Source organism: Xiphophorus maculatus, chromosome 12 (assembly GCF_002775205.1).
Source record: "Xiphophorus maculatus strain JP 163 A chromosome 12, X_maculatus-5.0-male, whole genome shotgun sequence".
Taxonomy (NCBI): Eukaryota; Metazoa; Chordata; class Actinopteri; order Cyprinodontiformes; family Poeciliidae; genus Xiphophorus; species Xiphophorus maculatus.
The window spans coordinates 26340766-26364802 of record NC_036454.1 but is presented as its reverse complement, the minus strand read 5'-3'; the positions used below and the strand labels follow the sequence as shown (position 1 = coordinate 26364802).

Here is a 24037-nt window from a genome sequence, read left to right as displayed (position 1 = left end):
CCAAACATAAAACTTAAGGCTAAATTGTAAAGGGAATATAATGAATTTTTAGTAATAGCTGATTCTGGTTGCTTTCTCTGAATCAGCTCAAGTTCCTGCTTCATGTTCTGCCACTTGTCTCTCATGACAATGTATATATATATATATATATATATATATATATATATATATATATATATATGGGGGGGGATGCATTTGTATGTATGAGGTCACTTTTCTAACAGTCACTGAATGTAAGAATAGTTCATGACACATGAATTGTTAAGAAGAACTAAAAGCCTTAATTGAATTATTAGGACTTTGTGTACCAGTTCCTATTAAATTAAGCTCAGGTGCACCGTCTTCCCGTTTTTAATCTTTTTACAATCGTGAGGTACCTGGACCTAAATGGGACCACCAGTGGAGATAAGTGGTACCATCTCCTTTACTTCCCTCCGCAAAAGCATGTATATAAACCTCAAATTACACGCAGGTTACAACCGAAGCATAAAATGTAGAAAAAGCCGGCCTCTTCTAGTCTACTGTAGCCTAGAAGAGGCCGGCTTTTTCTACATTTTATGATGCTATACCTATAAATGATGCACGAATGTAAAGGAAACCCAAGATGAGGGGGAAAAAATAATAATAAAAAGTGTTGACCTTTGACTTGCTGGTGTCTGTCTCTCGTTTCTGCCTCCAAGTGTTGCCCCATAAAGTGCGCTCCACTGGAACTCAGTGCCTCGTAGATAATTTCTTTACACCCCAAAGAAAAATTCCTCTGAAAGTTCCTGAGCAGTCGCAGGGAGGCAGAGTTAAGCAACAAAATGTCCGCATATATCTCTCATCTCAAAGGCCCCGCGCTCTGACACGATAGCTCTCAATCTGTCAGCGGTCGGCCCGCGGCTCCGGCGGCTTCAGGTTACCCGCTGAAATGCAGGATTTCACCAGCAGCGCAACAGCCGTAAATTGATGCAGATGGGAGGCAGACGAGAGAAACTAAAAATCATAATAAGATGCCCACATGACAAAACAACCCACATTCCCTCAGCAGCTATAAGTCACTTTACTTTCTAATCAGCCATAGGGGAAGGGGGGAGGAGGGTTGAGCGTCCTACGCCAAAAGCTGCACATTAAATTAATTAGCTGAACTCTTTGAGCATTTCAGTGCATTTGGAGTGTATTTAAAAAGTCATTTCTCATTGAGTCGAACATAAAACTTGAGGGCTGTTGTTTGAACTCCGCCCCATCCCCATTTTCCCTGCGGTATTTGGGCTTTGTGGAGGATAAAAGCGCCCTGTGAAAACGGATTGAGGAAAATGGACCACTTGGCTCGCAGCTCAGAGCAGCGAATAGCAACGCATCCCTCAGAATGCCTCCTCTCCAACTCAAACAGAGCTCCCGGTCGAGCGGCAGAGCTTCGCTTGCCAGAACATGCAGGGTTCTTTTATAGCTTACATATGCAAAATATTCACCACAAATTCCATGTCTGGATGCTCAAGGGCTAACCTGAAAATATTAGCATTTGCTGAGAGAAAAAGGCCCTTCGAGTGGCCTCTTCTCTCTCTGCCTGCACCGCTGTACCTGTCCGGCCACTCCAAGTCGGCTGAAGGAGGGACAATATGTTTGCTCTGCGTGTTGACGTTTCCCCATATGTCACGTGGGGTCAAAGTGGGCCGGTGGGACAATGGTCAAAGACCAACCTCAGATCCAGGCCCACCCAGCTGAACAAACCTGCCGCACAAACCCAAGCTGAAGTTTCAGTTTGGGTTCTGTTCAGCGTCTCCTTTAATCGCAGCTGGAAGGATTCTAGGAAACAAAAGTGCAGCAGCTTGCCTGCACAGAACTCCACTAGGTAAACAGTATTTTTGGCTTTTCGCATTGAGTACAGCTGAAGGGCGTGCTACTGTGTGCAAAATTTGTTATACTTTAAAGGGATAGTTTGACATTTCTAAGGGAAGTTTTGTTAAAACCTCATGAGACAAAATTACCTCGCAGGGAATGGTTCTCCTAGCATGTCCTCTCAGTGTAAATTCAGATTTGTAGGCCCTGATAGCTCAATCTACAGCTAGATTTAAAGGGAATGGTAATCCCAATCCATAAACCAAAGCAAACCTTTGCCACTCTAAAACAACTCTAATATCAAAAACTTAATTTTTCTACTTTCTGCTATCACCATGTTTGATTTGGGCAAATATATGAAAAGAAACTAATTATGGTTTACATGAAAAATGGTTGTAGGAGGTAGAGGTTCACTTAAACTTTATGGATATACATATATATATATATATATATATATATATATATATATATATATATATATATATATATATATATATATATATATATATATATATATATATAGACAGACACCACTTTACCTTTAAATATACGTATAATGGAGTATTAGAGCTTGGCTAAGAAAATTTCAAAAAAATTAATTATGAGAATAATGTCATAAAATTACAAGTTATTGCATTACGATAATAAAGTTGTAAGAGAATAAAGTCAAAATAATACAAGAATAAAGTAATAAAACGAGAATTTTATTCTCATAATAAGATTTTATTCTCTATGACTTTATTCTCATACTACTACAACTTTATCCTAATATTATTTCAACTTTATTATTGTAATTTTGTGACTTCATTCTCAAAATGAAATGGGTAATTCAGATGTTTTGAAGGGAAGTTCCATTAAGTTACTAGACGTATTCGTACGCTTCTCTGTCAGAAGACTGAGCCACAGTGAAGACATTTGTTATCTACTAATATCAGCATCTTAATTTTAAAAGAAAAAGCATTTTAACTCGCAAGTTTGGAACAAAAATTGGGCAGGGTTTTAGACTTTCATCATCCCAAGGATTTATCCACCTTCCTACACACTAACTGCTAGATGACATGTGTCACTGCGGTTAAAGGAACTTTACTTATAGTAACTTACTCATAAGCTCACTTCAGAGTATTTGAACTGCCCTGATAAGTAGCAGAATGTCATTTTCAACATACTCGTCTGGTAAAACAAGTACTTGCTTTCTGCCCAAAACAAATCAAAGTTAGGAACCGGATCATTTCTTCAGTCAGAGTGAGTCAGAGGACTTTATCACAAATTAGTGGCTGCACAGGTTGACCTGGTTTTTTTTTTGTAAATGCCTTCCTGGAACGTAACGTGTTTGTGGAGTAAGTTTCACCAGGTTATTGTCTTCCATCCTGAAAATCCTCAGCTATCATTAATTGCCACCAGAGGTACCTGTTTGTCCGCTGCTGGCAGAATAAAATCAAACTGTAGTAAACAAAATAATTCCAGTCAAAGTAGTGTGCAAACATTAAAGGTGTTAACCATTAGTGCTTAATTGAGCTGTGTGTAATCATTTGGGGACTGCGCAGTTGCCTTGCAGCGAGAAGGTCCATGTCCAGCACGCACCCACCTCTTTTAAAACACATCTGTTGGAAAGACTGAAATAACTTTTTTTTTTCTTGCAATCTGATTCACCATCATCAAACTGAACTCAAGCTGAAAATCTCTTTGCGATTTCAGTTTCAGCCTCCAGCTCACTCAGTGAACTGCACTGCTACCCAGTTCCTGCTCGTCTTTCCTCGTCGTTTTTCTTTTATGCAAAACAGCAAATGAACGTGTTAACTTTCCTTACTTGCACACAAACACACTTACATGACTAAGCTGAAATCTACAGAGGTGCCTTCATGTTGTTACACTGAATGGGAGTGCAACAGAGCGATTTCACTCAATAGAACAAGTCGGGGCAAGAGGGCTTTTTTGTTTTTTTCCGGTGTGGCACTGCTAATACACCCATTCCACACATCCCGGTTTGTTTCTTTGCTGCAAGTGTGTCCCTGTGTGTGTACAGGTTGAGACACGGGGATCTAAACACAGCCTGTTTATCCACAGCTGTGTTGAGCAACAGCTCAAAGACGCATGGCTCTGAAGGCCTGAGGCCAGACACCAGCTGCACAAAACAACAGCGTGTGTCACTGCAGACGTGTCTGACTAACAAGCCTCCGTCAACGGGAGCCCGAAAGCTCTGTCAGCACTCTTAGATTCTCGAATCATTTTTACAGTCAGTGTCCTGACTTATTGCAGGCACTCATTCCAAAATGAAGCGCTGTCGAATGGGATGGTAGGATGAATACCAACCCCCTGAGGTAAACAAATGTCTGAAATGTGTTTTTGCGGATTTTACTGGCCAGGTTTCTTGCATATGTCTGTGCAGCAGTAAAATCCAATGCTGCTCCGCTGCTTGGTGGAACATTAATTAGCTTAACGGGAACTGGAGCCCGCTGGTGGACAACTAACAGGACCGTCTCCTGAAAGCCAAATCCTTCTCTTTCAGTTTAGTACTAAATAAAAGCTTCCACTTGTTAAGTAGACGTTAGCTGCATGGCTGACTTTGAAATGAAGACAAAAATCCATCTCTTATCTTTAAAATCCAACAGGGCTTTCATTCAAAGGTATTAAATAAACACAGTTTGGTGACGCACTCTCTGTTTGTTGCTTAAAACTGTCCCTGCACTTGACCCTGTTATGCAGACTCCATTATTGCTCTGCGTTTTTCATAGACAAATGTTCAAGTTTCTAAGAAATTCACCTAGTAAATAAGTAATTGTGTGCCTGTCCAAAGATCTGCTTTGACATGATGACTTAAAAGCTGTTTACATGCAGAAACAAGAAACAGAATTCCAAGCATTTATCTGTTTCTGTTTTGGTGTGTCAGCTGCTGTTTCACATTTCTTAAAATCTAGCTTCGCATATTATGAGAATCTTTTTTTTTTATGAAAAGGTAAAACGCACGGCCATCATGGGTTCGAGTACCGGCTTTAACCCGCTTTCCTGTCTGACACCTCTTAAATGAAGCCCACTAGTGCTGACAAAAACAGGTTGGAATGTCTTGCAGCTGGAGCCACTTCAAACACTTGGGAGGTGAGTGATTCTTCATCGGTGTGAACAGAGCGTCTGCATAGAGAGGCAGTTTATTTAGTGGTTTTAATATCCTGAGGAAAATGCTGTGACCTTTTCTGTTTATTTGAATTAATTTTTAAAACAGTGCTGTCAGTTAAGAAGCTAAGAGTAAAAAAACAAAGAACTGCTTTAAATCAGATTTTGTAAATTGCAGCATCACATGCCAAGAATGATGGCACATTATTTACGTAAATCCGACTCTCGCTGAAATGCGAATTAGATGCATAACGGTGTGAAAACAAAAATCTATGCTGATTTATTGTTTAAAGAAGAAGTGAATGCATCCAAAAGATCAAACCATCCATCTATTTAAGGTGACGAAGCTGCAGCGACGCAGGACGGAGTCTAGTACAAGTTCTGTCACCAGAGTGCATCTGCCTGCTTTCTCTCTGCGGTTCTTCTGTTTCCTGGGCAATGATTAGTTTATGAATAACTGTCCACATAAACTTTACAACCACAGGCTCAACCAGGATCTGCTGTGCTCTGTTTTTTTATTACTATTTGACATTTTAGAGAAAAAGGGAACTGCAAAAATTCTGATTGCTCATGAAGGATGGCAGATCTTCGATACAGCGTCTAACGCTGCACTCAGTCAGTGAAGAGAATACAGCAAGACTTTGTCTTCATGCTCAGATCATACTTGCACAGTTAATCCACAACAAGTAGGGGAATTCCTCCTTAAGCAAGAGATCCAATCAGGTAAGTGATGGTTAAATAGATTAAGCAGCAGAGCTGACTCACTCAGGCAGACCTTTCAGAAGATTAAGTCGAAGGAGTAAAAAGCCTGCGGCTTTTTCCAACATCTCTTGAATAAATATTTGTTTAAGGTAAGGCAAAAAAAATTGAGTCAATTATCACTTATTAGGTTGTCAACCTTTCAGAATTTGGCTCATCACGCTGGCAAGCATGCATTTGTAAGCAATAGCTTATGATTTTACACACACACATATTGAAGCTGGAGAGAGGTTTTTCTCTCTTTTTTCCATCACCGTTGAGGGCAAAAGCAGACATGGGTGGTCCACACTTGTCATTCCATCCCCAAGAGGCAAAAAGGCAGACACAAAGCACTATGGGAAATATAACCCTCGCTGATGGCAGAGCACATGGGGTGCTGTCTGCTTGGCAGGAGCACAAATCACTTTGGATGTGGGAGTTTGAAGTGTTTCCCAAGTAAGAGAAAAGATACTGCAGGGAATAAATCCCTGTGTCACTCAAGAGGAAATCCCGGTTTGCTTGATATCCCTGTAACCGGGCCCCAATCACAGCGGTCCAAACCCAGGGTAATAAATATTGCGTCTCTGTGGTGAGCTGCTGTCATGTTTACATTCATCTCAGATTTGTTGGATCAGATTTGATGCCCTTAGCTACCTGCGCAGAGCTAACACTCACAGCCTGAGCAAACACACAGAGAGCAAACAGGCCGGGCTGCTCCCAGGAATAGAGTGCGGTGCTTGTTTACACCGCAGAAGCACAAAGAGCGCGGTGAAAAGGCAGCGTGTGGAGACGAGAGCATCTGCAGGAAGACGAATGGGAGAGAAACATAAACAGCCGGTGTCTCTCTGTCCTCTGCCCCCGCTGTGACCTTTCCCCCGCTCTGTGTTTGTCCGTCCGGCTTGTCAGCGTGACCACCACGCACCTCAACAGGTCAATAAATAACACAGAGGATCAACACTCTTGCACAAAGCACAGATTACATCTCTGTCCCCGTTTCTGTTTTATGGTTTGGATACCAGCGACACTCCCCGCACACTGGTATTTGTTTGACAGGACGGTGACTCATGTGCACCAGGCGTATCTCAAAGCGGAGACAGACTATTGACTGTCTCTCCCCGAGTTTCCCCGCAGAGTATGGATTGGCATGTGAAACTGTATCGCTTCGTCAATCGCATATCTCACTGTTATGCATTAAGCGGAGCAGGTGTTGTGTGTACCTATCGACCGTTTCGCAGAAAGTTGCATGTGAGCGCAAATGTCAGAGGAGGTGGCACGCAGGTGAATCACTCTGATTACAGCTGAGAGTCAATGAGCTGCTAGCATGCAAAGCCAGCAGCTGTGGAGCCAGAGGGGCGGCTGCTGTTAGGAGGTCACCGTGTGAGCACTGATACACATGCGAACCGATCCCCTCAGAAAACCGAAAGGATGCGGCTCTGGAAAATGTTTCTCACTAAAAACAAACCAAATTTTAAAGCTCAGCAAAGCTGGGGGATGATCAATAAAACCCGTTGTTTTTCCTGAATGATGACATTTTTCTTCCACATGTCACGGTACATGTGGTAGGCGTCCACACATCACCGGATCAGCAGTCTGTGAACACCTTGGGAAGATTTGGACAGTCCAATCAATCAAAACAATGGCAAAAAGAAAAAAAAGAAAGCTCCTTGCCACATATTAAGAGTTTATAATGGCGTTCCACCAGGTCTGATACTTGGACAAGTACTCTTTGTTTTATATGTACATTGACTAACACTGGATAAATTTATAGTGCTCTGTTGATTATGCTTCATCATAAATCCAAAAAGACTTCAATATCTAATCAAGTCATTAAACTTCAAGGCCTCAAATCTTGAATAAAGTTTGTTTTTGGAGTTAGACACTTTAGGAACACATTTTCAATGACCCAATTACCCTAAATGGGATTTCTAAATTGCATTTTACTAAAGTTTTTTATGAAAATAGAACTCCCAACATCAACATCTATTTCAGCGACTTACATTCCAACTTATATAATATTGCCAGATCAAGAAAACTCCTGCTCTGACTACTGTGGAGCAACATTGCTGAGAAATCTTATACATGAAGCACAAAATATTTCTAACTCCCAAAATATGATTTAATTCCATCCATCTTTCCATTTTCTGTTCACCCTTGTCCCTAATGTTGTTGGGAGGGTTGCTGGTGTCTACCTCCAGCTACGTTCCAGGCAAGAGGCGGGGTACACCCTGGACAGGTCGCCAGTCTGTCGCAGGGCAACACAAAGACATACAGAACAAACAACCATTCACACACACACTCACCCCTAGGGAGAATTTAGAGAGACCAATTAACCTAACAGTCATGTTTTTGGACTGTGGGAGGAAGCCGGAGAACCCGAAGAGAACCCACGCATGCACAGGGAGAACATGCAAACTCTATGCAGAAAGACCCCGGCCCGGGAATCGAACCCATGACCTTCTTGCTGCAAGGCAACAGTGCTACCAACTGCACGATTCACGGGTGCTGGTGTCATGTTTTGCGGTTGTGGGAGGTGTGGTAGACCCAGTGGACCCAGGTAGTAGAGAAAATGATGGTTTAATGACAAATAATGCACAATATCCAGGCAGCACAGGTGAGCAGAAGGCAAGGAGCTCAGAACTGGTAGCAACTAGAAAATACTGCAATGACGAGACAATGACATTTGACAACTGGATAGACAAGAACCTGACAAGAAACAAGAGACACAGCTGGGATCAATCAAGGGGTAGATGGAACTGGCACAGAAACCAAAATAAACACACAAAAAACTAAAATCCTCACAGTTAGAGACCACAACAAAACCTTACGAAACTGAAATACCTGAATATCCCAGACCCCCTCTAAAAATGCTTATAACTGCCTATTTTAGTAGTTCAAACACCAGGTATAGCTTAATGTGCATTAAAACACACAGTAGAAACAGTTCTAGCTAATATATGCAGTCTTCCTTATTTCTGCTCATGGGGGGTCAGCCAATCAGCCAATCAGTGCCACGGAAGATGAGCTGGCTGGATTGCCAGCCAATAGCATGTCAAGTTGCATTGCACCAAGGCATTTCCGCTTCCTAATCTTTTGAATTTTCTTTTTAATGCTCTAGATATCTTCTACAAAATAAAATCTGCGAATAGTCAAAGTTTCTGCAAATAATTCGGAGTCACGTTCCGCAGAAAAATCACAGGTAAATTCACACAGAGCCGTGAATAAGCAGAGGCCCACTGAATATCGACAAGAGCTGATTATGAAAGGAGCTGCATTAGGCTAACTGATTTGGATTGAACTGAACAGCACCGCTGAAAATGTTTTTAATGATCCTAATGACTTGTGACGTTGTGATGGGTCTACCTTTAGATTACAACCGACTACGACTCAAGGAGAGAAACCTTGACGGTTACTGAGAAAGTAACATGGTGTGGACTGTCTTCTCCATTTGGGGAGCATCTCCAAACATTAAAACCAGATGTTACTGAAACTGCTGATGTGAGGATTCAAGGCTGAGATCTGGATGGCATACTTGAAATTTGCCACCCCCGAGCATCACGCAGCTAAGATAAGATAAGATAAGATAAGATTTATTGTCATTGTCATCAACAGATTACAACGAGATTGAGATTTGCTCGACTCGAGTTAAGATGCAGGTTATGTGTATATACATAATATACAAAGATAAAGAAATAAATAGCACAAAGCTAAAGGTCTCTCTTCTACTGAACGAACAGAGTAACAGGAGTGCAGCTTGTTTTTATGATTACATTGTGTGAAAACAGCATGGAGACCAGACACCTATGTGAGACGGGGAGGACTCACGGCTTAGAGAGCGAGTGTGTGTGGAAACCACAGTGACGTTCCCCGCCAGATCAAAACAACTGTCCTGCCAGGATGGGCCTCTTTCTGGTTTGTTTACAATAAGAACTTTTCCAGACAGCAGGTGCGCACGCCTACGTGCACCGAGAGCAACACGCCCCCAGAAAGAATGTGGACTGCGTTTTGAAAATGCGGACGTGAAAAACTGAGGACCAATTTCAGAGCACGTCCGTCTTTCAGCTGTGGCAAGCCAGTAGGCCTGGCACAGCTGTGACCTGCCACCCAGCCCCAGCAGCGTCGCAGCAGAACAGGAACCCTGAGCCAGGCGTTTTTATGTCAGTTTAATTTGTATGACACCTTTTAAAAAGCGAAACGTCTATAAGATCAAAAAATAGGACGTTTGTTTTGCGTATGTCCTGGTTCTGCCTGTGTGTGTGCAAGAATGACGGGATCTGAGGCAGGACAGCTCTGAGACGGGAAAGGACGATGGAGCGCCGCAAAATGATTCATCAGCAGACAACTTGGCTGTCCTCCCCTCGACTCTGTCTCTGTCCCGATCTCTCCTGGGATCTCAAACCCTCGACTGAAGACGTCTGATTGCAAAGCTCCTCAATCATCTCCCGCAAAAACGCTAAAAGGTGTCTGCTCAAAAATGCAGTGGGTTTGGCAGCCGCGGCGGAAAGGTCACGGGTTGGAGGAACTTTTAACTGGAGGAATGAGAAGTACAAAACAGATATCCAGGCTGTTATCCTGAAAAATGATTGATCGCGGCCTTTCAAAGAGTAATCCAGCTGCCTGATGAATGAAGGCACATGGAGAAAACATTGAGCAGGCTCTGTCGCAGAAAATACCGTTTTTTTCTTGCCTGCGACCCGTTAAGGTGACTCCTTCTTGGTGTAACATTCAATAAGCAAACGCATCAAAAGTTTCGTTTTTACAAGTCGCCTCATTACAGTGAGGGCTTGAAGCAAAAGTAAATTTTAAAAATACAGTCACTCTTAGTAACATTTCAGCTCAGGGGGCACAAGATGACTTTTTTTGAAATGTTGGTGAACAAAGGCTTCAGTTTGTTTACATAAAAGCTTTGGTATATGTTAAGTTCCAACTTTAGACCTAAATGGAGCAATACCATAATTTGTTCTTGGTTCATTGTTCTCCAGCACTTTTCCAGTACGTTAGTTTGTTATTATTCATTTTAGAAAGATTAACAACATGTTTCCATGAGGTAGTTCTTGAGAACTGGTTCTCTAGTTGAGAACCATAGCTTTGCCTACATCCATCCACAGCAGGATGAAGAGACTAATGTTCATGTAACACCGAATCCAAGCCCAGCAGAATCACTGCAGCCTCTTCCTGAGGCTTCTTCATCTGCAGCCGAGCAACTCTCCGCTTCGATGTGCTCGCAAACACACTTTCTCCCACAAAAAGCACGCTCGTCGTCTGGGTCCGAGTGTGCTGAGGCTAATCTGTACCAGATCGCCGCGCTTATCCTCCAAATGCCTGAGGATCGACATGATGACCTGTTTAAGATGGAGACGATGACACAAACACACACCTGACTTGCAGGAACCGCAGTAAAACCTCGCTGTGCCGCTTCCTGCTGAGGGCTCCCAGTCGCTGGCGCAGAGGAATCAAAACAGTTCCCTCCAAACATGATTGCAGCTGCACATGCTTATAAAAGATGCCATTAAGCATACGCACAATCCAGACAACACACGGACAAACAAAGGGGTCGTAGTTTATATAAGACACTGGAGGAAGCATCACACATGATCTCCCTGAACGGTCGTGGTAATCGCCATGGAGAGCTGGTAGACCATCAAAAAGCTCAATCGGCTGCTTCTCTGCATTTCTATGCTGCCTTTCATTTTTGTTCTGCTTTAGAGCGACGGCGGGCGCAGCAGCACTGAGGAAGAGCACCAGCTCCCACTTGTACCTACAAGTGGGAGCAAACCAGCCACAAAAGGTTGAGATCTGTGTCCCATAGCAACCCTGATGACTTCTGTCTGCTCAGCTGTTTTCGCCGCCCTGCCTGCCGGTGTGTGAGTGTGTGTGTGTGTGTGTGTGTGCGTGTGTGTGTGTGTGTGTGATTTTCTGAGTGGTGTGCAGCACAACCTATTTGGTTACTGGTGGATGAAGGTTCCCACCCATCTCCACCCAATCCTGAAATACACCAGTCTGCATAGTCAGACACACACACCCCCGCACATACACACACACAGAGAGAGAGGAACTTCTTAACCTTCCTCTTATTGACTTAATACAGAGAAGATAAAATAAATGTCCAGCAATAATCGGCACTTATGTTTTTGTACAGCCTTTTTGAAGGAGCTGCGATTCGATTGGATTATAAGCTAATAAGAAAGCTTTCCATGTCAGATGTTCTGAATGTGTCCACATTTTAATTCTTTGATAATGCTACAGTGAGTTTTCCAGTCCAGGCTTGGATAGAAATGAGTTTGAGTGCTAAAGAGCGCCAGTCTCATGTTAATCCATTTGCAGAGGATCCAGTTTTGCACAGGTGCATCTTCATAAAACAGAGAATACTTGGAAAGTTCATTTGTATACATTTAAATTAGAACGACACATTTCTATGTGATATAGATGCACTGAACAGAGTGACATGTTTCATGCATTTATCCAGTTCATTTTCGATTTCCTGGAAGAGAATTTATTTCGTAGGAACACACGCATACGGTTTTTCATACAGTGCTATCGGGCTTATATAAACACAAAGTGCTGACTTGACGGTTGTCCGACACAGAGACCCTCGTGAAGCTGCTGTGTTCACAGAAAACTGCATCCAGGCACATTAGGGGAAAGTTGAGTGGAAGGAAAAGTCTAGTAGAAGAAGTCATACAATGAATTGTAATCTTATTCACAGTAAGGAGCTCTGTAGCTCTGTGTATTAGACCTTTTATTTTGTCTTTTGCTGACATGTTTATCAAAGTTTTTTTTTTAATTCTGTCTGACTAGATCTACTGATATACATAGCTGATAGTTTAATTGATAGATAGATAGATAGATAGATAGATAGATAGATAGATAGATAGATAGATAGATAGATAGATAGATAGATAGATAGATAGATAGATAGATAGATAGATAGATAGATAGATAGATAGATAGATAGATAGATAGATAGATAGATAGATAGATAGATAGATAGATAGATAGATAGATAGATAGATAGATAGATAGATAGATAGATAAAAATACTTCATAAATTAAAAATGTAGGCTAATAACCTATTATTTAATATGAAACCTATAAAGGTTGGGTAGCTAATCAACAGCCACCTGGCTCATTTGTTTACAGCCTCCAACCTGCACAGCGGGAGACGCGAGACGCGCTCCCCCCTGTCGGTGGTGCGTGGAACTGATCCAGATCATGAGGGGCTGGACTGGATCCAGGTACAAGGAAGAGAGAGAGAGAGAGAGACTCTAGCTGGCAGGATGATCAAGAGGGAGCTCTCCTCCTGAGAGCACACAGTCCGCAGAAACACTGAAACAGCGCGGAGCGAAGGAGAGGAGCTCATCCAGATCGATGCCAGACGCACGCTTGGATTTTTTTCTTCTTCTAGAGTTTCTTTCTTCTTTTTTTTTATGAAGAAAAGCGACATTAAAATTGCGTCTCGTGGTTTATTTTCCTACAATCGGAATATTGCTCTGGATTAAATACGAGCATTCTCCACGCGCAGGTAGGCACTGTGATTCGATGAGAAATAAATGCAATTTAATAAGTGGTTGAATCTCCTCTGAATCTCACTTTCTTCATGCAGAAACCGTATTCAGAAGCTAAAAGGGATTATTTCTTCTCAGCGCGCTAGTTTGGGGGTGATTTTCACAATAAAAGAAGAAGAAGAAGCCTGCCCGGTCGACTTTGTCTAAGAGCTTTTTCCAACTCTGCTGTCCCAGAAATGGTGGGGCACCTACATTTACAAGCGATGGACGAGAGCCTCAAAGGAAAGAACCGTGAAGGGCTGCTCGACAGTCCGGACTCGGGCTTGCCCCCCAGTCCCAGTCCGCCCTTCTGCTCGCTGTCTCCGGCTCTGATCGAGTCGCGCTCCGGCGGCTGCGCGACGCCCGTCGACAGCAATCAGGGATGTTACAGAAAGGAGAGCAGAGAGGGCAAGCTGGTAAGAAACCACGACACTGCCTCATCTGTGAGCTGGTTATTTTTATTTTTACAGACATCTTAGTGCAATTTTACTGTGATTTACTTCATGATAGTCATAATAATGACAGGGCTGACGGGGGACAAAGTGAAAATGTGAGGATTTTAGCTTTTGAGCAGAAACAGACTTGAGATCAGTTCCCTCTTGCACATCTGGAAGCTCTCTCTCTTTCTCTCTCTCTCTCTCTCTCTCTCTCTCTCTCTCTCTCTCTCTCTCTGAATTCCTCAGTTGCAAACCTCTGATCTGGCTCTCACGGTGGAGATGCCACTGGCCCCTCATTAGGAGGCATCAGGGACACGGGTCCGGGGCCTCCAAGGTGTCCCCTCCAGATGAGACTTTCATGGCTTTTTATTATTATTATTTTATTTGTTGTTGGTTTTTTTAGCAGAATAACATGAAGCTCAAGTTAAAGCTGAACAGAAAGGGAATTTAACACTAACCAGTGATTGCTAGAGATTTTTGCTTGGGTTTTTCTGACGAATCAAATGTAATCAGCGGGCCGTGCGCTCTCCCGCATCTGTACACAAACCCCTCAGGAGATTTCTGTTGAAACCTGTTCCTACAGGCTAATTGCTTGTAAAACAGATCTGGACCTCCCCAACCTGTTTGAAGAGAAGCAGCTGTGCACCTCCTTTAACATTTCCAGGGTTATCCTGACTGATCCGTTCAACCAGAAATGATTTGTTCCTCCTCTTTGACTTCATTAAGTAGAAAAATAATAATCATTTTTAAAAAATAGTTGTAGGAAATTACAGCTTCCAATTTTTCATCATATCCTTCCTAATGTTTATGGTTCTTTTAACAAGAGACCAGAGAACTTGAGAGAACCCCTCCCCTACCTGTTGCTGACCACTGCTTCTCAGCTGGCTCAGGGAAATCTGTTGCATAGAGAAATGTTGCTATTTGAAAAACAAATTTGGTTGCAAAAATAAAAATTAAAAACATGCATGTCAAGGAATCCACTGCTCAATATGGCAACACTGTTACACAACAACAAGTGGCAACGTCTTAGAGGTGTGCTGCATATTTTGGTATCAAAACAATAATAGAGCCAGTTTTGCCGATACCGATACATATTCCGATACTGATACTTTTAAGTTTGATATATCATCAAACTTCTGACATTTAGGTGTTTTTGTGGTTTTCTCTTTCAATTACTTTGTTCTAACCGAGGACAGAATTTGAACAAAGTTTGTAGGTGTGTACAAAATGCTTTAGTAACGTTTGAACAAGATAAACAGAAACAATAGAACAACAGAACTGATTTGTGTGCGTCTTTTCCTCAATAAACAAAGTGGAAAAATAAATGGTCTTTTGAGAGAAAATCAAAAAAATCTTCTTTTTTTTTTGAGGTGGAGTTGAGAAACTGAACCGTAATGTCTGAAACTAAAGTATCGATGTTACCACGCTATTATCAATCCGATACCGATACTGACTTGGTATTGATATTATCAATGTTTTTTGACATTTTATGTCAAACATCGTTTCCTTAGTTAAGCTATGATAATGACTTTGCAGTTGTTGCAAAATAAGTTGACTTTCTGTTAAGTGAATAGCAGGAATTTGGGTCATGATGTAGATTTATGCCTTGCAGAAATATTATGAAGAAATTATATTTTTGATTAGTGTAATCATCAGAATCCCATGACTGCTCTGTCTGTGTTTAAAGAAGCACAGGTATCAGCGAAATCAAAGTTACCAAACATGCTCTAATCATCTGATATCTGATATTATTATGCTCCAGACACGCCTTATTTGGGAGTAAACAACTTCTACTCATTTGGCTCTGCGATCAGCCAGCAATGCTCCAGACAAGCAAAAAGACGCTGCATTTGGTTTTTACTTCTAATCCTCCGAATGCTGCTGACGCTCTCTGCACCAGCAGACATTCACGTGCACAAATCGACGTTATTCTTCCAGAGATGTTTGCTATCAATTAAACACAGAGTCGGCGCATGTTGAAGCACTTATTCAGCTGAGGACAGTCGCCCTTCTCCACCCCTGCCTTCCCCCATGAAATGACAGGATTTGATTAATGGCAACTGCAAACGTTTTCTCGTCTTCCAAAGTGAACAAGAATGAATTTTAACGAGGCATCCCGCGGTGACCTGCGTGTCACAACCATCACGAGGGAAAGTCTAATGCAGGACACTCCCGGTTCCCGAAGCCTCCCGGAACATGCCTACGCAGGTCGAGGTGACGGCTGAAGTGTGTGAAGGAGGGAACGGAAAAGCAGAGTTTCTGCAGCCGAGCGTCCGTCTGCTGGAGCCTGACAGGAAACTCTGAATCCTCTCGGACCAGTCCGGCTCTTCCAAACGTCAGCCTTACTGGACTTGGCTCCCTTTTTGTGTGTGTGTGTGTGTGCGCGCTTTTCACGTTTTACACATTTCCTGGTGTGTTTTTGTGTTGTTTTCACATGCCGCAGAAAAACAATCCCCCTTTCTCCCCCACCAGCTCTATTTTGGGGTGCAGGGGGTTTGTCAGAGCAGCAGCAGGCTGTGGCATAAGTGTTTGATGACCTCCAGCTTCTAAACACGGATGAATGTTCAGACAGCCTGTCTGTTCACTAACCTGGCTGAGGTTCAAGATGTGTAGATACCAAACAGCTTTCTGTTTTTCAACACAAAGACGTTCTTAAGATATACTTCAGATGTATAGACAATGTGTGATGATCTGGTCATCTTTAAGCCAGGATGCCAACACGCTTTACTGCACAGATTCCAGATATTTCTAGACCTCTCAGTCTGTTATGTTGATTTTACATAAAACATAATAAAGTTCACTATGAATATATGCAAGATATTTCTATAGTAGGCAGGAAGGAAGGAAACAAGGTAGGACACAAAGAAGACAGTAAGAAAGGAAGGAAGTGAGAAAGGGAGGAAGGAAAGTCACAAGGATGGAATGAAGGAAGAAAACAAAGAAGGAAGGAAGCACAGAACAAGAAGGCTTTAGGAAAGAAAAAGGAAAGACAAAAGGAAGATGCATAGGAAAGGAAGGAAGGGTACAAAGAAAGAAGGAAGGAATGGAAGTAAGACAAAGTTTGAGGGAGGAATGAAGAAAGAAGGAATGTCTAAGAAAGACTAAGGAAAACTTAAGAAATAAAGGATGGAAGGGCTCAAGGAAGAAATGATGCAAAGATGGACAGAATTAAGGGAAGAAGAGAAGAAGAAAAGCATGGAAGTAGGAGAAAGGTTGGAGGAAGAACACAGGGAAGGAGAAATACACATGCAAGGAAAGAGGTAAAGGCACAAAGAAAGAACAAATGACACGAGAAAGGAAGGAGAGAACATTTAGAGAGGAGGATCAGGAACAAAACCTGGAAATACAAACAATTTTCCAAATTCCTGCTTCCCTTTTCCATTCTTGTCTGAGAACTGCTGAAATCAAACTGCAGCCTTTCCCAGACAGCGTGGAAGCAGCACTGCTCTGAGTTTTGCTCCAGGCCAAAGGAGAGCCCTGAGTTAGCGTCGAGTTTCAATACTGCTCCTAAATAGTTTCACGCACTTCCATCAAATTCAGAGCAAACACAGGATGTAGAGTCAGAGGCCTTTGCCGTAAAGAACAGCCGGCAGCTGGAAATCTGTGTTTTGCTTGGCGCCGCTCCGCCCTCAGCGGCCGGCTCTGCATTGTGCATTGTGTGAACTGTAGACTGCTCAGCTGCAGACCATTTCTTCTGGGCTTCCAGGCGGGGTTTCTGCTTTGTCGATGTGACACGCTGCCTTTAGAGGTGACTGCCCTCCTTTCACCAGTGTTTGCTTTGCCAGAACTCTTTGCAGAGAAACGGCCAGACCGGAAGGCCCCTCTGCTCGTGCGTGTTGCAGGCAGCGGCAGAGGGAAAGCCGATCACACACACTAGTACAGCGTGTTCAGGTCACAGCAGAAAACGAGCCGCCTGTCGACTCGCTTCGTTAAGGCCTCGGCGGCGAGTCCAGCAGCTGCGCCGCAGCTCAGAGAGGGAGCGCTGCCGCCCTTGGCCCGCTGTTGCTCGTCTCTTCTGGTGGCCGGGCTACGGCATGTGACAGCCTCCTCTGTGTGTAACCCGAGAGCTGCAGAGAAGCGGATCTCCACCAACCAGAGCATTTGTACCCACGCGACAATGTGGGACAACGTTGGACAATGTTGGGGACAAACTTGACTCATACATCGGCTTGTCGCAATACACCGATTAATCGCACGATAAATGAAAATGAGCTTAATAATTTCCTTTTCCATGATTTATCTTTTTTTTCTCTTTACTCTCCTTCTACCAAAAAGTGGATGATAAAAGTCATCCACTTTTATCATGCTGATGCTTTGGTCTCGACTAGCCCCTTGTTTTTGATGGACAATTTTGTTTACAGAGACTTTATAGTTCGATTTGTTTGTTGTTTCTGTATCTTGTTTATTTAGTTTGGATATTTAAAATGTCTTCCAGTTCAAGTCTTGAATCTTCATTAGAATTTAAAGTTTATTGATCTTTAACAATGTGTTCTTGCACTAATATACCATTACCATTAAATCACTTGAAAGTGATCTCCAAACAACAATATTTATCGTTTATCGCAATAACTTCTGGGACAATTTATCATCCAGCAAAAACTAGTTGTTGTGACTTCGCCTGCAGTCTTACGGTAGCTCGCAAAATTTTCCATTCCCCTTTAACCTCTTCACGTTCCCCCAATTACAAACGCAATGATTAAGGTATTGTGTTGAGATTAGTATTCACCTCCCGTTACAGTGCTACCCCTAAATAAAATCCAGTGTAGCCAGTCGCCTTTAGGAGTCTCCTCGGTAGTAAACAGGGTGCTCCTCCTTTGTGTGATTTAATCTCAGCATAAGTGGAGCTGTTCTGACGGTTCAAACGGCGTCACAAAGCAGACAGGTCAAGAGAGAAAAGCTGAGGAGAAATTTATGACAGGGTTAGGTTATAAAACAATATACCCAGCTTTGGTGTGGAACGCTGTTCGATCCATCACCGGCCGCAAAACGTTCACGTTCACCTGAAGGGACAAGCTGGGCAGGGAGAGCATTCATCTCGGGAGCAAAAGGTCATTTTTGACTGTGGTGGAGCTGCAGAGATGTAAAGCTCGGGTGGGAGAACCTACTGAAAAAGACAATATATGTTTTGTCATTTACCGTGGAGAATTTCTCATAATAATTTTGATTTGTTGTCGTCCTGAAAAATTTCAGTTGTTGATGGTAAATATCATGGTAATATCCATGAAAGCATCAATGAATATCAGTCAGTTTGGACAAAATGGTTAAATGCAGTTACTGTGTGCAGTTTAGAGGTATAAATCACACTTTTTAAAGTAGATTGCATTGAAGAAGCATATTGTGAATATGCATATTTTTCAACATTATTTCTGTTTGTGGTGCTGTGAATGCTGTGCCATGCAGTCACAGCCAAACTGTTACTTAGAAAATAAGTAATAAACAGGGATTTTACCACAATCTTTATCATTATCACAATAGTACCACAAAATGTCACTCTAAAATCCTAAATCCATGTCGCCCACCTTTAGTCCAGTCAAAGCCCAGACCTAAATCCAGTTGAGAGTAGGGCTGCAGGACATCATTGAAAATAAATCTTAAAAAGAGTGTCTGTTCTCAGGTTGTTGAATCTGAAATGAAAAAACAAAACAAAACTGGAACTTCCTCATTTTTTTCAGTCTGTGTGTTTTTTTTTACTCAATGATCCAGTAAAGACATCCTCAATACTTTACTCCAGCTTAAACTTAAGTTCTGGTTGTATTTAACTATTTACAGCTAATAAGATATGTAAAGGCGGTCATTTTGATCTACTTTCTGAAGTCACGTCCGATCAGTCTGTCATTAAAATCATTAGAGGCAGCCAGAGCAGCCATTAAAGGAAGGCCAGGTTAAGAAAACAGAAAAATAATCTCTTAGCGAATGAGCAAAGTGAGACGGAGCTGCGCGGTTGTTGTTTTAAACTTTAGCGTTGACCTTCCCTGCTGATCTTTGCTGTGTCACTTCTCTATCACCTCATTACCCGTTTCCTTCACTCCACTGGGCTCCAAGCAGCACCACAGACTTTTCTTACTCTCTTACTTTTCTTGCCATTTTTTCCTCTAATTTTATATTAGGCAAAGGCTAGTTTGAAATTCTCAAAAGTGTTACCTTAAGTAATACCAACCGGGTTTCATGATGGTAAGAAATATCGATGTCAAATACCAATCGCTTGTGTTTCAAACAGAAAAGCAGCAATTATTTCTTCTGCTGGTAACATGAAATATCGTAATAATTATTACAGTTACAGTCATGCTATGTACATTTGTGGTGGAATCCATATATTTGCATACACTGTAATAAGAATCATAACATTTTGTTTTCTCTCTGTCTCATATTAAAGTAGAGTAAACTTTATCTGATTTAGGTCAAGTAAAATTACCAATATTATCACAATTTACTATAGCAGAATGTTGACAGATGGATCATTTTTACTATTTAATTACTTTCTTCAAAGTCAGAAGTTTACAGACAAAAAGATTACTGTGCCTTTAAACAAACAGGGAGAGCCCAGATGATGATGATGCTTTGCAAGCCTCTCTCCTTTAACACTTGAGTTAAATGCTTAAGCAAATATATAAACATGGCCTGAAATGTCACTCAGAGAGGAAGAGGTTATTGCTCCAATAGTCTCATAAAAAGTCAGATTAAAGTTTGCAAATCCATCCAGGGACAGATATGAAGATTTTTGTCCCAGTCTTGGTGCTGGATGGATTGATGCTTTTCAAAATAGCATATATGCCATGCATGTATGTTAGAGATTAAATTTGAGGTTCAAATTTGCTATTTTAAACATTAAAGTGCAATTAAAGGAAAACTGGGAAAATAATACAAATCAATGAACAAACACCCAGAATATAACTTTACAAAAATAATGGCCAAAGTAAATTTTTGCCAAAAGACAATTTAGACATTTTTTGGGGGGGGGGGGGGTCACTTAGACCATTGTTTAAGGAAGATGATGATATGCAGTAAATACATCCTATAATTCACAGAACTCATGCTGATTTAAAAGAAAGGAATCGTGAACAAGAAGTTTGAAGTTGCAACCAACTGAATTCGCCTTTCTTAAAAGCATAGAAAAAAACGCACCGGGCTTCCTTCCAGCAACAGGTGGGGGATGGGCAGTACTTTGGGTAACCCAACATTTGTCTCTGGGATCACGTTGAAAGTCTTCAAAATGTAGGAGTACAACAGAAAATTTGATTCTTTGGAGGCTGCTAACGCTACTGCCTCCTGCTGGCAGAATAAAAAAGTTTTGTGGCTTTTACAAGGAAGAAATATTAGCTTGAAAATATAAGACAATAAGGGCAAAGTTGCTGGATGAGTGCTATGACAGTTCTCACCTGGGAGTGTCTGCAGAGTGAGGGTGGGCTCAACGGGGTTGTTAATCTGGGTAGTTTACTCTGTTGAAACCCATCAACAAGGCTGCATTTCTCTTCTTTCTTTCCTTTTTTTTTACAAGAATTTCTTGAAAGGCTACATCAAAAGTAGTTCAACAGGTCTTACATGGGGCCGTGAGAAAGTGAGTCATAAATTCCCCCTCCCCTCTTCCCACAGCTGCCCTACCTGCTGCTGAACTGTGCAGGAACAGACCCGAAGTCGCGCATGCACCCGGTGTTCTACGGAGAGAGCATCGAGGTCAACACCAAACCGGAGCAGGAAATCAAGTTAGTCATCATGCAGTCGGTTCTCTCTCGCTCATGTAACCACCGACACGTTCCTAAACGGGCCCCTCTCTCCCTTTCAGGTGCACGTCTGCAGTCAAGTACGACTCCGACAAGCACTACCGAGACCGGGTGGTGTGCGCCCCGGTTCCCATGCCCACTTCCTTCAGCGAGACGGTGGTGGCGGTGCAGAACTCCACTTGGAGAAGCTACAAGACGCAGGTGTACCTGGAGCCACGGCAGAAGCCCGTCAGCTACCAGAGCACCACCATCATCTACCCAAAACACGCCAAGAACACTTACCGCACCACCCTCAACTACAACCCCACGGGCGCCCGCCGCTGGTTCGTGTCCACGGTGCAGCTGGAGTCCAGCGAGGACACGAGCCCCTGCGTCATCTACACAGAGGACCTGTAGGGCTACATGGCGTCATCAAGGGACTTCATTTGAACTTTTACCTTTTTTAAAAAAAATAAAAAATTGTGTGTTTTTCTCACCGTAAGGAATTTGGACAGATCCACACTGGAAGAGAAGTGCCTGGAGTTTTAAACCCCCGCTCTTAATCATCAGAGTCAGAGTATTTTTGATTTCTGCTGTGGCGGTCTTGAATGGGGCCTTTGGTGCTCTGCAGCTGCCCTGCAGTGGCTAATGTCTTATTTAGCACGAGAGCTAACAAGCTCAGGACCTGTGCTCCCCCTTCTGGTGGGACTGGAGCCTTGCTGACAGTAACCTTCAGATTCCTGGTGTCTGTATATAGAGGAAAGGGAAAAAATGAAAATAAAAATTATCGACACGTGCTGTGGATTTTACCCAGTCACACCGATGCAAAGTGTTCTGAATATGGCTCTATTGCACTTGTTTTCTACATGTCGCAGTTCCCTCAGAGGACCTGGAGTAGTGGTGGGGAATTTCTGTGCTGCCTCTGAAAAGTGGACCAAAAATAGATTATTTCCTTTGAGTAACTCCATACGCTGGAGACCAAAAACTCCAAAAGCGACTCTGGGCAGCATCTCTTCTCATCAGCCGAGGTTAGACTGGGGACACGAGCACACAGTGATCTGAAAACCACGCCAGATAATCACCAACTCAGCTTACTATTCTGAACTTGGTAGACGGGATCCTATCTCGTTGGCGCTGAAGGGCTGCGATAAAAACGGTGGTCACAGAATTAAGGCGGACTTAGTGTTATTTATTGAAATGTAGAAACTAGAATTGCTTGGGACTGTGTGGCTGTAAGACTACATGGTCTGAACTTAAGGGAAAAGTGGAGGGAAGAGCCATTTAGGAAAGGTGAGCTTATTTCACACAGGAAATAAAAGCTAAAGACAAGGGAGCAAATTTATTTAGTATGAATCCAGAACAGTTGGGCACAGAGGCTAGCAGCTAGTTTGAGAGGAGCTGAGACCAAAGTCAATTTCTTCCATTTGAAAACAAATTCGACAACAGATCATAGCGGCTAATGCAAAAGCTAATTTATAAACTAGTTAAATCATGTCACGTTTGAATCGGGCGCTTATTTACATAAATGATTGTTTGGTCGGTGGAAGTGCAACACCGATAAGCTTCCTGTGGAAAACAGATCTGAATGGAACATGACTCATCTTTAGTAATAATAGCACTAAACTTACACCAACTTAAACGCTAATTTAGTGATCTTGACTTTGCTTTATTTTGGTGCCGTACAGTTATTCTGACTTGAACATGTTCTCTGCTCAGTACTTGTTTCATACAGGAAGATCACTGGTAACGGACCGCCTCCAACGGGCCTCATCATGTAAATAACCACCCAACGCAGTCGGGACAATGTTGCTGTTAGCTTCGACCTTCAGGACCAACTAGTCTGAGAGTATACTAAATAAAGGCACCAAGAGAGTTAAATACATTTAAGACAATCATTTAAATGATTTTCTTAAAAGATTTATATATATATATATATATATATATATATATATATATATATATATATATATATATATATATATATATATATATAAGCTCCCTGATGTAATATGTAAAATAAATGTCAAATTGAGGTTTTTGAAACCAGAGAGAACGTAATTGGATGTTAAATCCGATATTAATTGCAAATCTTATTTTAAATTCCATGGAATTATCGTGTGGAGCCGTTTCTGATCCGATGTGTATAATTTTTGATCGTCTCCACATCTAGTGTGTCCAAAGCAGAGCCGTGAAACCGCATGAGAGCTCACTGGCGAAGAAATCAGGGGTTTTTCTGTTCCTTACGTGTGTCTCAAATGTATGAAAAAAATATATTTCAGGTTGCTGAATAAGACAACTAATCAGACTTTACCTCAAATTTCCCGTGGTATTTTATTACAAATATGTATTCCTTTTTTCAGGTGAGGTTTGGAGTTTGTCTTTTTTTTTGTTTTTGTAGGATTATTATTATCTGAAGTAGGCCGGTAAACAGAAAAAATAAAAATACTTTACGGTTTTACAACTTCAAAGATTTTATATCGACGCTCCTTTTATGAGATGCCAGAGAAAGTGCTGTAGCTACCAGAAGGTGCTGCACACTGCCACACAGCTGCCTGAAAGAAGGCCACTACATTTTCCCTGACTTGCAAAAAAAAAAAAAAACAGTTTGACTGCTTGGAAACTTGGGTGTGGAAACAAAGGAGTGTCACAGATCAGCCGTGTTCACACAACAACATTTGGCAAACTAAAAGCAATCTAA

The 24037-nt window shown here is 42.1% G+C and overlaps 1 protein-coding gene across 1 annotated transcript; it reads left to right on the top strand.

Annotated features, from left to right (window-relative positions):
- Window positions 1-1750: 1750 nt before the first annotated feature.
- LOC102226975 (refilin-A-like) lies at window positions 1751-23253 on the top strand. Its single transcript, XM_023343828.1, has 7 exons — window positions 1751-1831; window positions 4772-4911; window positions 11368-11521; window positions 12802-13183; window positions 13265-13621; window positions 21233-21342; window positions 21423-23253. The coding sequence occupies exons 5-7, from the start codon at window positions 13403-13405 to the stop codon at window positions 21754-21756; spliced, it is 663 nt and encodes a 220-aa protein (XP_023199596.1). The 5' UTR covers window positions 1751-1831; window positions 4772-4911; window positions 11368-11521; window positions 12802-13183; window positions 13265-13402; the 3' UTR covers window positions 21757-23253.
- Window positions 23254-24037: the final 784 nt, after the last annotated feature.

Coding starts and splice junctions, on each gene's coding strand:
- LOC102226975 (XM_023343828.1), top strand. CDS start 13,403: ATGGTGGGGCACCTACATTTACAAGCGATGGACGAGAGCCTCAAAGGA. Junction 13,622..21,232: donor AGAGCAGAGAGGGCAAGCTG/GTAAGAAACCAC, acceptor CTCTTCCCACAG/CTGCCCTACCTGCTGCTGAA. Junction 21,343..21,422: donor AAACCGGAGCAGGAAATCAA/GTTAGTCATCAT, acceptor TCTCCCTTTCAG/GTGCACGTCTGCAGTCAAGT.